Raw genomic sequence first — 14,867 nt, 5'->3', positions numbered from 1 at the left:
TCCCCTTGTATGCAATAGGGCTTATTCCCTGAAAAGTATTATAGGATTGCAACCTTCCAGGCCAATCCTCTGCATATCTACTCAGAAGTTCCATTGAGTTCAGTGAGGCTTACTCCAGGAAAGCCCAATCCTATGCACACCTACTCCCACTAGCGTCAATAGGGCTTACTCCCAGGAAAATGTGGATAGGATTGGGCTCTTCTCCCCGGGGCGTGCGGGAGGGGGAGGCGCGTCCCCTGGGGCAGAAAGGCGGGTGGGAGGTGCAGCAGAGTGGAGTTTCAGCGGGACAAGGGGGTGGGGAGGTGCGAAGGAACGTGCTCCGTTCAGTGGAAGCCCCCGCGAGCCAGGCTGCTTTCCAAACCCCTGGCACGTCTGAACGGGGGGTTGCAGCAGAGATGCAGGAGGCACGTGAAGTGCAGCGCGCCGGCCGATAAGAAGGCGCTGTGGCCTGCGTGCGAAGTTGCCCTGCTGCCCCTGGGGCTAGCTGGCTGGCCGACCCGATTCCTGCCTGGCAGCACTCGCAGCCCAGGAGGGCCGAGTGTGGGGCCCCGCGTGCCTCGCTGCCTTTTCCGGGCCCGCGAGAGGGAGTCCTGCGTGCGGGGGGCTGGCATCGCCCCAGGGTCGGCGCCGGGTGCCCAGCCCAGGCTCTCATTGGACTGCGCGAGGAGCAAAGCTGTCAGCCCATGTGGCGTGGCCGCCGGAGGTGGTGGCTGTTTAAATAGGCGCTGGGAGCTAGAGGGAGACAGTGAGAGCGAGGCAGCCAGCAGCAGCGGCACCACCGGCGCACAGGCACGGCGGGCAGCCCCAGTGCGCATCCACCCACAAGGTGGCCGAGGGACTGACGAGCGACGCGCCTCCATCGCCAGCCGGCTAAGGAAAGGAGCTGCTGCACCGCCCAGCCCAGCCCGCCTCCCAGCGACCCACCGAGGTAACCCGAGTCAGGAGAGCGGGCGGGAAGGGAAGGGAAGCTAGGTTGGGGCCGAGGTAGGCAGCTGGAGGCGCGCCTCCAGGGCGCGCGCGGTGGGGCCCCCTCGCCACCTTCAGGCTCAATAGAGCGGCCTGAGAGCCCAGTCCTCGGCATGTCTACTCGGAAGTAAGTCCCATGATCGTCAATGGGGCTTACTCCTAGGAAACTGGATAGGCTTGCAGCCCCAGAGCCCAAGCCTATGCATGTCTACTCGGAAGTAAAATTCATTATAGTCAATGGGCCTTACTCCCAGGAAAGTGTGGATAGGCTTGCAGCCCCAGAGCCCAAGCCTATGCATGTCTACTCAAAAGGCAGTTCCATGATAGTCAGTGGGGCTTACACCCAGGAAAATGTGGATAGGATTTTACCTCTACACCGGAGCGGGGCGGGGAGGAGAGGGGGGAGGAGACTGGACGGATCACTAGTGCGCTTCGTTCGCCCAGCCCTCTTGTGCAAAGGCGATTGTGCAAATAGCGGGAGGCTGAGATGCATGCCAGGCGGGCCAGGCCGGGATGAGCCGGTGCTTCTGCGAAGGAGCAGCTGGGCCTTTGGGGCGCCCGAAAGCGGACCTCTCCCTAGGATGCTGCGCTCCCATCTCCAGCGTAGGAGTGGCATCGGGGGCGGGCCTCCTCCCAGGCTCGTTCTCTCCGTGTTCGCCGGCTCTGGGTAGCCGACTTGAAGTGGTGGCGTGATCGTCTCTTTGCCAACTGCGAAGCGCTTTTTGGAGGCAGACCCCCATCCCGGTGCTTCTGTAACCTGCGTGTGCGATGGGAGCAGAAGGGATCGGGGTGGGTGGGTGTTGATTTCTGAGGCTACAGAATGAAGGGGAGGAGGGGGGGGAGATGGAGGCTAAGCCTGGCTGCTGCTGCAGCATTGCAAGTGTTCTTCTGCATCCAGCCATTTTGGTCTCAGGCAGGGAGGCCACTTAGACTGGCACTCGAAAGCCCATCGTTGCATCAGATCTAGGGAGGTTGCTTCTCTCCTCAATGTCTTGCTCTTTGCCTTTTGTATCCACAAAGGCAGCTGACTGCAAAAGAGAAATGACAACATAGAATATATTCTCTAGTATGTATTTTGTGTCAGTGGGAAATTAGGGCATCAGCTCTCCTTTCCACTTTGTCACTTGCAACCTAAGTCACCCCTTCTCAGGTAGCAGATAAAAGTCAGGGATTTCTGCTTGGTGTCTAGAAGAAATTGTTCTTTGCTTCTGGGCTTTCAACGGTCTGTAAAGATATTTTATCTATTGTTCTCTGACATCATCTTGCATAGTGCCATCTTCTTCCATTCTAGGCCATCGTCTTCCATTGTGTCTCCACCCTGTATGAATGTATAAGGCAATGCCTGAATGCCTGTATAGGGCAAAGATGATGTGGGCAATTTCAAATTACTACATATCAGAAGCATAGCATATGATGCTTCATGTCTAAGATGCTATTATCAGATATTTTAAGTGATGGAGGTGACTTGTATCACGCCCCCTTTGCTGACTCTGACTATCATGGACTTCTTAACTTTCTATTGCTTTCTAACTCCTAAGACTGTTTTTCAAGTAAGATTCCAAGAGATAGCCAGAACTAATCAGAATTGTTCCATTGAGCCATATGTTCTAAACCAGGGGTGCCCAAACCCCGGCCTTGGGGCCACTTGAAGCCCTTGAGGCCTCTCAATGCAGCCCTCAGGGAGCCCCCAGTCACCAATGAGCCTCTGGCCCTCTTGAGATTTGTTGGAGCCCGCACTGAACCAATGCAACTGCTCTCAGCGTGAGGACGACTGTTTGACTGCGTGCTTGACTGTTTGACCTGTTTGACCTGTGAGCTGTGGGATGAGGGCTTCCTCCACTGCTTGCTGTTTCATGTCTGTGATGCAGTAGCGGCAGCAAAGGAAAGGCCAGCCTTGCTTTGTGCAAGGCCTTTTATAGGCCTTGAGCTATTTCAGGACCTTCATTCATTCATATAAGTTCATCTTTAATATATTCATTTATGTAAACTTATTAATTTACATTTAAAACTTGAATAAATTTGCATTCTTCCCCCCCCCCGCCCCTGACACAGTGTCAGAGAGATGATGTGGCCCTCCTGCCAAAAACTTTGGACACCTCTGTTCTAAACCAAACCTTTTAGCACCAAGACCCACGTTTAAGAATGACAATCTGTGGTGACACACCAGAAGTGATGTAATTAACCTGAAAGTGATGTCATGGCCTGAAGTGACATCATTAATCAGGAAAATGTTTAACACCCTCATATGCCAAAATCAAATACAATAAGAATAAATTTTGTTTTTTTAAATTAAGCTAAAGAAGAACCCTCCTAACCCTCCCAGGCAACTGTTGATGTGTTTTTAAAAATTTCCCCAAGCATCCCAGGTTGCAATCCTATCCATACTTACTCAGGATTAAGTCCCATTGACTATGATTGGTAATATACATAGTAGCCTGTTAGAAGCACAGATATGTAGCATTTCCCAGATGTAGTCACAGTCAACATGGTAGCATTGAGTCTAATATATTAAAAATAAAATATACACTATAATGAATGTGAACCCACCTGAAATTGGCTCATGATCCACCTAGTGGGTCCTGACACATAGTTTGAGACATGCTATTCTAAACTTTTTGTTTAGATCAATCTGAAAACTGTATTAAACATGTATAAATGCTCCAGGAAGTGAGAACTAACTTGTACCACCAAAAGTTTCTTTCTCCCACTATGGCCAGTGGAGGCAAGGAACCTTAGCGCCCCCCCCCACGACAAATGCTGCACTTTTAATTTACTAGTTTGACTTCCATTGGCTTCAGTGGGACTGGCTGGCACACTGATCCTGAGGTATTTACCTTCTACTTTAAGGAAAAATTTCAGCACAATTGGTTTCATTTGTTTGCTTTTAATATATTATGGCTGCAATCCTAACCACTCTTTTCTGAGAGTAAGCCCCATTGAACAAGATAGGACTTACTTCTGAGTAGACCTGGTTAGGATTGTGCCCTATATTTCACCTTTAATGTAATGTGCACTTATTATTATGCCAGGCTAGAAAAAAGCTATTGGTATTTTTCCCTTATAATCAGAATTTAAAAAAAAATCATAGTGAGAATCTATTCCTGTGCACCTAAAGTCTAACTCAAAGCCCACTGACTTCAATGGGGTTTACTTCCAAGGAGTACATTTAGGATTTTAGCACTAGACAACAATATTAAATACACATACTTGGAGTAAATCTAACAGAAATAAACAGGATTTGCTTCTGAGTGAATATGGCTTTGTAAATACTGGCATCTCAACATAATTGGAGTCTAATGGATGGTCCCCAGGAGTATGAGCACATGCTAACAAAGGTTATTTCATGGTCACAAGTTGGGATAAAGAGGTTGGTGATAAACAAAGATACCATTCAGTTTGTGAGTCCCTTTAAAAAAAAATTAGGAATAACTGTCCTCATATTACATACTGTCCTAATATTGACCTAATACTAATACTACTGTGCTTTTTCCTGTTCCCGAAGTTAATCTACTTACAACAAATAGATTCAAAGCAAACTAATGTTTCAGGATGAAAATGTAGGCGTGTTGTTCAGGATGATGTTGTTCAGGATAAAAACATAGGCATACAAGTATTCTTTCTTTATTTCTCTATCCTTTCTGCATTTATCTCTTATTTTTGTGATGGATCTTGCAACATGCCACATAATTAAGTCAATGAACAACATAAAAGTACTCTCAATAGTGAAAGCCTACAAATTTACCATTTTAAGTGTTTGCTTTAATTATCTTTAAACATTGGATGCATTTTTATCCACAATAAATCATTTTCCATATCTTGAGTGTGATGGGCCATTCTAGCTGATCCTTCTCAGAAATGAGGGAACAGAGATGCAGAAAAGGCGGAGGATGTGCTGGAAGGGAGAAGAATTTCTGCACAAAGCAATTCTTAATGTTAAGTAAATAGTGATATTTGTAAGTACTTTGATTTGTAAGTGGTAAGATTGTAAGTAGTTAGTCAATACCTAAGATAAGTAAGTAAGTAAAGGGGACACCTGATGAAATTAACAAACCACAAGGGTAAAAGTGTGAAAAGATGCATTCTGCTGCATAGTGGCCACAAGGAAAACAGTGCTGTATTTAGTATCTTTTGAAGACAGTTAGAATAAAGTTCAAAAAAGAAATATAGGGCACAATCCTAACCAGGTCTACTCAGAAGTAAGTCCTGTCTTGTTCAGTGGGGATTACTCTCAGGAAAGTGAGGTTAGGATTGCAGCCATAGTCTCTGAAGGTAGTTAATGTAGAATGTAAGAAGTTGATGAAACTTCTGAAGGTAGTTAATGTAGAATGTAAGAAGTTGATGAACTATGATGAAACAAGAAATGAATAGTAAGTAATAAGAAGGACTGGTTATGCGGTCAGTAACAGAGATAGTTTTGGATAGACTTCTCTGTAATACTCTGTGGGCATTAGAAAAGTCTAACACAAAAGATAACTTTTGACCTCTTGGACTATCTAGACATGTTGCCAAGGTTCTTTCAGATAAAAAGAAATATTTAATCTTATTGACAAAGTTAATAGGAAGCAACCATAAATTGCACCTGGAGAAAAGAACCCCATTAGGAAGGCCAATGGGTCACAATGGAAGAGTTTGAGAAGCCCAAGGACCAATTCATGCAAGAATGTTTTGCCATATACACGAAAAATCCTAAGTGTCCTTTGGCGCCTATTGACATTGGCACCAAAGTGAACCAAGCTATCATGGATAATCCTGATAGTAATCTATTTGAAAATGCTTCCTGGGCAAAGCCATGATCACATATATGAAGCAGCTGAGCAGTCTTGATTATCCCACTGCATGTTCACATGGATAGGATGCCATATGAACTGAATGCTGACGGATAAGGAAAGCAACAATACTTTATGGATCATATTACCAATGATCACCAAGTCCATATGGCATAATATCCATGTAAAAGTGTAGTAGGATAATCAGGACTGTACAGCTGCAAGATTAACACCTACTTCTCTCCATACTTCACCTGTTGTATTTACATCCTGCTTTGCTGAAACATAGGTGTACCCAATGCATGTGAGGGTATTATCATTTTAGCCTAATTGTTGCACCATTCTGTTGTAATTAGATGACAGTTACAGTGGGGCAGGGATGATCTTTGTTCTGCAAAACAGGCTGAATAAATTTGGTGCTGTCTTCATAATGCTTAATCTGATTAGATTAATGATAGAATGGGGTACAAAGGAAAGCTATCTTTGAACAGAAATCTGATCTGCTTCAAGCATAAGTGATCATGGAGATTTGGGCCACTATTTTTTTGCCAAAAAAAAAAAAAGTCATCTTCTGTCTGTGTCTGGAAACAGACAACAGTTTCTATGAGCATTGAAAGTGGTGTGAAAGGGGCATTGTTGCCCATGTGTATGTTAAAAGTGGAATGACACCAGTGTAACTCATCTACAACTAGGCATCACATGTAATTTGACTGTGAAGCACCAAAACACTGTACAAAACCAATGTTCCAGAGATGTCTCTGAAATGAATGCATAGAACATGAGTAACAATGCCTGTTTCATCTTACTTCAGTGACTCTAGGAGAAAATATCATCTGTCTCCAGCTTTTGTCTCTAGTACATTTCCCTTGACCCCTCCACGCGTTCTGTTTCATTGTATCAGTGAGGCTGATCCTTTGTCCTTGTACTAATGTGCTTGTACCTCGTGCTAATATTTATATATCTGTCTTTGGTTATGACTGTCTCCTGGCTGAGACTGCCTCAGAATCTAGTGACAGTTTTTGTCATGCAGAACTGCTTTTCCCCACTTTATTCTAACTGCTAGAATAAAGTTGAGAAATATTGCTTTGTACAGTTTGGAGTCTGACACATATTATCCAAAGACCATGAAACAAATTTTAATTTCACTATCTCCATATGCAAATCAGACACATTTAAATCATCTTTCTCTTGGCAAATTGAAGAAATGCCATGTAAAATGGGTAGATGACAGCTGTGCTTATCTGCAGGTGAACTGGATACTTTTTAAAGAGCACTTCTTCTGTAAATTGTGTTCTCATCTAACTTCCTTCTTTACCCTTGTGTAACTTGGCAGACCTTAGTTGGCCTAGCTCAGGGGTGTCCAAATTTTTTGGCCGGAGGGCCACATCATCTCTCTGACACTATGCCCGGGGCCGGGGAAAAAAAAGAATTAATTTACTTTTCAAATTTGAATAAATTTACATAAATGAATATATTAGAGATGGGACTTATAGAGATGGGATATAGTAGAGATGAATGAATGAAGGTCTTGCAATAACTCAAGGCCTATAAAAGGCCTTGCGCAAAGCAAGACTGGCCTTTCCTTCTCTGCTGCTGCTGCATCACAGATGTAAACAGCAAGCTGTGGAGGGAGCCCTTGTCCCACAGCTCACACAAGAGGTTGAACAGTTGGCCTTCATGCTGAGAGCAGTTGTGTCGGAAAAGCGTGGGCTCCAGCAAGTCTCCGGAGGGCCAGAGGCTTACTGGGGGGCCCCCTGCAGGCCAGATTGGGAGTCTTTGAGGGCTGCATGTGGCCCCAGGGCAGGGGTTTGGGTGCCCCTGGCCTAGCTGAATGATACTGGGTATTTTTGATGGCGTATTTTAGAATCCACATTGCATTTCTTTAACATCTATCAAAAGGTCTAATAGTGGGTATCATTTTTGGCACCAGATGGATTGATTAGTTCTCTCTATCCTTTCTGCTATTCCATTTCTTCAGAAATCACACCTCTGAGCAGCTTCGCTTATCACAAATGCATGTCACCAAAAAGAAGAACATACAAAAAAACCAGGTGGGCATGGACCTATCTCCATCATGCAAGGGATGCTTGATCCCATCATATAGCATGGCAGGAATAAGCAATATTGGCAGTAGTTCAATTAGATGCTGAGCCTGATCACTTATTATAGTATGAACCAAAATAGCTGTTTCTTAATATTGTAGCTAAATAATTTAATTGTTACTGGATTGTATCTTAAGTGGAGCAGAGTTTTGTCATGAGAAGCTTCTTTCAGAAACAGAGGCAGTGCTCAGACAAGAACCCCTTCTGTTCCTGGAAGGACCCCATGCTTGAGCATAATGTTCCTTCTGCTTGCAGAAGAAACTTCTGAGGATGGAACACATTCTGCACTATTTAGGAAACAACCCCCTGTAAATTATCAAAACAAAGGCTGCAATTCTATTCAAGTCAATGGGAGCGGTTTTTTCTTGATTTCAGCTAAAGCAGGCTTGCATCAACTTGCATAGTCTTTGTTTTCTTTGTCTTTAAATATCCCTCTCAGATGAGTACTTATAAAAGGACATACCTTTCCCAACTATACTATTTAATGGGAGGAATATGTTTCTGGGGAACCCTTTTTTTCTTTAAAGCACAAACTTATCTGCCACTCAAGTTATACATTACCTTGAATGGCATCCTTCAGTCTCAGAAGACTATGGTATCATGCCATATGATATGAATGAATGGTGGTTCTGGAACAGAGTGTCCTCTCCAGTGTGCAAAGCCTGGGTATAGTAGATATGGAGGATAGACTGTTACCCATGCAGCAGATCCCCCCTCTCCACATCGCTGAAATGGTCCAATGGAAAGGCAGAGGCCAATACGGTTGGTTCCAGCAGTGTCGCAGGAGTTGCCAGAAGGTGACTGTGTTCAGCCATGAACTGCCTCAGGGACTCTGGCTCTGGATTTTGCCTCGAGGTTGACTCCTGAAGCCTTTTCCATAACTGGATGTAGCCACAAGGCAGTGGAGGTTTGGGATCAGAGTTTTCCTTCTCTCAGATGAGTTGCCTTCCCAGGCTAACGAGTCCCATCTACCCGTTTGCTGTTTAATCGCCTCTTACGACAAGTACAGACAAACTGAGGGCCTATACATTACTTTAGTGTCTGAGGAATTCATTCATTTCTGATATAGAATGTGCATTCTTTGTATATGCTTCAATTGATGCTCTAATGCAGCGGTTTTCAAACTTTTGATCTTTAGAACACTTTACTGTCCTTAAAGGAGCCCCAGAGAGCCCCAGAGCCCTGGCATGTGCATGGAATAGCACAGCGCCAAGCCCAACACCAAATATCAGTGGAGAGCCAGAGGGAAATGAGGAGGGGGAGCCACAAACAGGAGGCAGAGGACATGCAAACCAGGCAGGGGGCACATGGTGGCCACTTAAAATGGTGTATTCATGGAGCGTCTGAAGGGGTCTCAGGGAGCCCCAAAGCTCCTAGGAGCACCCTTTGAGAAATGCTCCTCTAATGGAAAAAGGACTTAGCAAGTCCAGATAGTACAGACTTCATCTCTTTTCAAAAACTATCTATAGAAAAAGAAATCAATAGTAATGTATAACATGAAATTCCTGCTAGGGGGAAATGTTTAAGATTCTCAGCAGTAAATGGTTTAATGAAGACCTTTGGAAACAGCACTGCTGGACCATTATTAAAAGAAGTCGGCCTGAATGGGAATTTCCACCTGTATCTTTCTGATGAAGGATAGCAGCAACAGCACTCCACTTGCTTAGGGTTGTGGAGAAAACATCCATTGAAAGGCAAATAGCGTGCAATCATGTTTTCTTGTCCCCACAACAGTGCCCCAAGTCATTCACTCCTGTGGGCCAGTACTTGGGAACAGGGTACAAAGAGATGTGGAGATATGCAGTGGAAGGGGGAATTTCCCTGAAGCAGGTGCCAGCTCTTTCTGTGAGTTGAACTCTGCTCAAGAAATATACCAGTACCTGGTTTGGACTAATTTTATGCTCCCCTTGCAACTTATCTAGGTAAGAGAACTATCACTCCCTTACCTAGAGGTAAACCTCCACAGTGCGGAGGGGTCTACTCAGATCTGCTACAGCTATTTTGTTGTTGCAGGTCCGCGTCGATCCATATCACAGGATCGGTTAGGATAACGACGGCAGCACCGATCCTGTCTCCTCCCTGAACCCAGTCCACCCATCTTGCACCCCATTTCTCCCCCTACCCACCCAGTCCCACCTTCCCACTGCTTCTGAAGAGTTACTTTAGTCATCAAGTGGTGGGAGAAACATCATTGCTGGTGGGAAAGTTCAGGCCTTCCTGCTTGCTCTGCCAGCAGTGCACTATGTCGTGCTCTGTTGGAGCACCTTTTGTGACAGGCACTGATGGGATTACGGCAGTCAGCACCATCGCAACATTCAACATTGCACAGATCATCATGGTAAACATAAGATTGGGCTGTAAATTCTTATGATGGATTCCATTATCCACCTCTTTCAACTGTGCTGTTATATTATTTACTGATGCTTGTAGTTACAGTATTTTCAGTTTACTGTGTACTGTGTACTATGCTGTGGTTTCTAATTAAAAAAAACATTTTATTGAGAAAGTTATTGTTCTGATGGCCTAGATTCAGACAAATATAATTTATTTCAGTTCTTTTAATGTGAGCAAAGAAACTAAATTGCAATTATTATTGAACTGTATCTGAACTGCAACTGTATCCATTGAATTTCTAGCTGAAAAGAATGCAGAAACAGACTGATCCTTTTCCTTTAGGGCCTTCTTTCATATCTGTAAAGCAGAATGGGCAGCCCAATCCACTGCAACTCCCAACAGAGCCACATAGTGGCACTGGCATGGGCTCCACTGAATCCTGTGGGGAGTTTTGACCTTGAGAGGCCTCCTCGGGGGTAAGGGAACAGTTGTTTCCTTGCCCCGAGTAAGCTCTTGTGGGCCTGGAGGGTCAACGTGGACCTGCACCAGCTCTATAGCCTGCTCTACCGATCTCACCCCCTCCTGGGCCTGATCTGCCCTGTTACACCTCCCTACCTGCTGCCCTCTCCCATCTCCTGCAGCACTTGGTGCTTCACTTACCTCTGCTGGCAGCTGGGGGCTTGGATGGAGCTTTGGCAGGGTGGTGCAGGCCTAGCTGCTGGTGCTGCTTACTCTCCAGGAACACAAACATGCTTTATGGCGCATTTGTGGCACCCTCTGCCAGCACAGGGGCTGCTGTGCCAGTGGATAAGCAGGATAGGATTACACTCTCAGTCCTCTCGGAATTGGAGCCCAAGAACCATACTGAAAGGCAGAGATAACAGAGGGTTGAAGACCTAAGTGAAATTCCATTGGGAGTCCATCTAGAGTTGTGGGTTATTCAGTATTTACTGTTGTGACTTATATGAAGCAAATATCAGATTCATAGATGATATACAGTTGTTTAGGATATGATATCATCTTCAGATATAAATGTAAAATTATCCTGAAACTCGTATGGTGGCTGATAATAAAGAAAACTTAAATAGAGCACATGTGCTAGCCCACAAACCCATAATGTAGCTGAAGTGTAGCCTCCTCCTCTCACTTTCTCTCTCCTTCTCTCAGGGATGACCCAAGACCCCCGAAACCTGAAGCAGCATGCCAAATGCTGCCCCCTTTACCTGGTCATGTGCCAGCCGATGCTCCTCTGACACACTAGCCAACTGTAGCTCTCTCTTCCACACCTCCGCTTTGTCCCCCATTATCTCTTCTGCATACCTTGACTTGCCCCAAGGGGGCTGGTTGGAGGATCCAGAAAGCTCATGGTTGTCTCTGTGTAAATAAAATTTAGTATCCACAGTTCTCTTGTTGCATGTGTTTTAATCGCCAACCCATGAGTTACAGAGGTCAATGTGGCCTTTCTTCTTTATCCTTCCTACTGGGCTCACACTGAAGCCCTCCTGTGTCCTGTTCTCTGTTGACTGTCCACCCCTTCCTCCCTCCTTCCTACATCTCTTCTTTTGCTGCCATGGTAACCCATGAGCAGTCCCACTTTGCTCATGTTGGATTCACTGTATTCTCCCTCTTCCAGTTCCTTGACTGCTGCTGCCTCCTCCTTTCCTCTCTGTTCATTGCCCAATCTTACTTGTCTTAGATTGTTCCCCTGTGTTCCTCTCCTTCCTTCCTTCTCCTCATGCTTTGCTGGCATCCTCATGCTTTCTGTCCTTCACTATTGTTCTGCTTCGCCCTGACCCACCCTGACTGTTTGCTTTCCTTTCCTTTTATCCCACCCCAGCCTTCCCTAGCCCCATCCCACCTCCAGTTCTCAACAATGGAGGCTGATGAGGCCCAGTACCAGCCCTCATTGCTAAGGATGCTCCAGAGTGTTGGGTGTGCTCTCTACTCCTAAAAGCAGCTTCTCACTGCTTGGAGTGGTTACTACAATGGCACCCCTTTCCAACCCAGGGACTGAGAAGAAGAGGATCTGTGGAGAGGGTGGACAGCTGTGGGCACCTCTTGCCACACTGCTGCCTGAGGCAATCAGTTGGCCTCATGGATGAGTCTGTTCACAAGATCTTTTGAATGTGTGTAAATTAGGGGTGGGACAAACAGGCACAGCCTCAACCCCCCACCCCCCATATGTTCATCGTACATTTTGCATGAACAGGACTTTGGTTTTTAACAATTGTAGTATCAAGGAGCATGAATCATAAGTACTTTAGGCTCATTGACTAACTTAATTTGTAGTGTTCTTGAACCACTTGCTTTTCAGAGACTTTGATTCCTGACTTTTTTTCCTGTTATGAGTCACCAGATTACTAAAATCTGGGATCACCAAACTTATGCATGTATGAAGTTCACACCCACTTACAAAACCATACTAATTAGTGTTCTACAGGTATATTTTCAGAAGACTCTGAACTGCTACACATAAGAATGGGACATGAATGCCCCAGTCTATGTCTGGTGATGCCTCGTTTCTTTTTCACAAGTTGAATCAACATTATATATATAGCAGATATTTCTTTTCCTTTCCACCCAGAAACGAGTTTAAAAATGGAGGACGTGGTGATTACAGGCATGGCAGGGAAGCTGCCAGAGTCAGAAAACTTGCAGGAGTTTTGGGAGAACTTGATCAATGGAGTAGACATGGTCACAGAAGATGACCGGAGATGGAAGCCAGGTAGGCTGAGTGATTGTGAATGGCTAGAGTTATAAAAACAGAAAACGGGAATAGATATTGGAAGATCAGCGCAAAGCAGGAACTACAGTCAGCACTTTTTATGTCTAATGAATATCCTTGAATATACAACTGAAAATGACCTCAAGAGGACCTCCATAAGGCAACCTATCATGTCTAATATGCCTTGTATATGAACTATTAACATGTCTCCTCAGTCTATACTTCTCCATCTTTTTCTCCCATGCAATATAACCCAGACCTTTACTCGTGTCTTTTGGGGGGGCCTTCATCAGGCTAGTTTACAAATGAGGCAACTCCTCCATCGTTATTATCTTGAGAACATAAGCTGCTCTGTGTTCCTGTGTTAGAATAAAAAGCAACTTTTTATAGATAGAGAAATTCTGTGAATGTTGACCAAAACATCTGGGATCTTTTGCATATCTAAATGTTATGCACATTTGTTCCATGTTACTAAGAAAAAGCAAGCAATACTAAGAAAAAGCAAGCAACTAAGAAAAAACTAGCGCAAAGAATTGTAATTCAAAACTTATTTTAAATAACTGAAAAATTGTTCTGTTCTCCTTCTGAGATATAGAAATAACCCAGATATACTGAATAAGTACAACTAGCAGGTGATCTCTTGTTATACGCCTTAATTCAGTAATTTATGCACAATATTAACTTTCTTTGTTCATTACAGGAGTTTATGGACTGCCTAGGAGAAATGGGAAACTCAAGGACATCAGCAAATTTGATGCCTCTTTTTTCGGAGTTCATCCAAAGCAAGCTCACACAATGGACCCTCAACTCCGTATGATGCTGGAAGTCTCTTATGAAGCCATTTTGGATGGGGGTAAGCACATAGTCTAGAATTTTGCGCCCAACACTCTAATTGTGTGTGGTTAGGCTGTACAAATCATGTGGTTTGTATAAAATCATACAATACGATACTTCCAGGGCGATGTCGTAAACAAAAGGGGGTTTGGGGTGCTCAGAGTTCTTGGTTCTCGAACCCTAAAGCCCCCAAGGCCCTTTGCTCAGTAGTGCTGCCACCACCCTGTACGGGCCAGTGCCTCAGTCCAGGGACACTGAGACCCTCTAGGCTTAATTCTATCCCTTGCAGGCACTGAGCTCTTTCTCCAATTAAAGCTTCAGTCCTCCAGTTACTAGACCTCAGTGAGCACTTGGTAGCTTGCTAAATGGCTAGGCAGGATTCTGAACCTTTGTCCCCCACAGACAATGGAACAACTTAGTAAAAGATATTTTAGTTTATTAAGTACATAAGGTTACACACTCTACAATAAGGCAGCAAATGCTAGAGGCATAAACATCTAAGGAACATATCGGCAATAAAATAATAAAGCTAGCTGGCTATCTCTATTAATACCCATCCCTCACCTGGGTCAGCTTCTCTTGTAGATCCCTTAGCTCCAGGGCTACCTATGAGGCCAGGTGCCCGTGATGGACAATGGCACTCACACACATGCAGGATGTTGCACCCAAAAACTCTGTCCAAGAAGGAACACACACACCCCCTGGGCACTCATTATTATACTTCTTATGCTAATAGTACTGAGGTGACTTCATACTTATTAGCTGTCCAGTCCGAACCTTAGGAACAGAACCTTCTCAAAGTTGGCCTGGTTGCTAACCCCTCACAGTTCTTAACCCGTCTCAACTGGAGATCCACAGCTGCACTCAATCACACTTGATAAGGCACCTCTCTGTCTGCTAAGGTGCTAAACATTCCAATGGGTTGTAATTCTTGTTATCTGTCCTTTCTGGCCAGCAACGGAGAGACAACAATCGTTTAGTTTATTTACTCACATTCTTGCAGCGGGGAACTATTAGCAACTTCTCCGTTACACTGTCTTAGTTTGGTTCAGGCTTCACATGCTAACCTAGGCTTAACATGTACTTATTCGTGACACGCTCCCTTTTGGGAAGAGAGGCTAGGAGGTTGACACCTTCAGC

At 44.8% G+C, this 14,867-nt stretch overlaps 1 protein-coding gene across 1 annotated transcript in view; it reads left to right on the top strand.

Annotated features, from left to right (window-relative positions):
• Positions 1-853: 853 nt before the first annotated feature.
• FASN (fatty acid synthase) overlaps positions 854-14,867 on the top strand; it is a 75,795-nt gene continuing 61,781 nt past the window's right edge. The window contains exons 1-3 of the mRNA XM_066615773.1: positions 854-928; positions 12,753-12,893; positions 13,594-13,746. Of these exons, the coding sequence (XP_066471870.1) occupies positions 12,767-12,893; positions 13,594-13,746 (280 nt within the window). The 5' untranslated portion in view covers positions 854-928; positions 12,753-12,766. The remainder of the gene's footprint in view (positions 929-12,752; positions 12,894-13,593; positions 13,747-14,867) is intronic.

This window comes from Tiliqua scincoides, chromosome 2 (genome assembly GCF_035046505.1).
Source record: "Tiliqua scincoides isolate rTilSci1 chromosome 2, rTilSci1.hap2, whole genome shotgun sequence".
NCBI lineage: Eukaryota > Metazoa > Chordata > Lepidosauria > Squamata > Scincidae > Tiliqua > Tiliqua scincoides.
The sequence above is the reverse complement of the archived record's forward strand: the minus strand, read 5'-3'. Positions and strand labels throughout refer to the sequence as shown.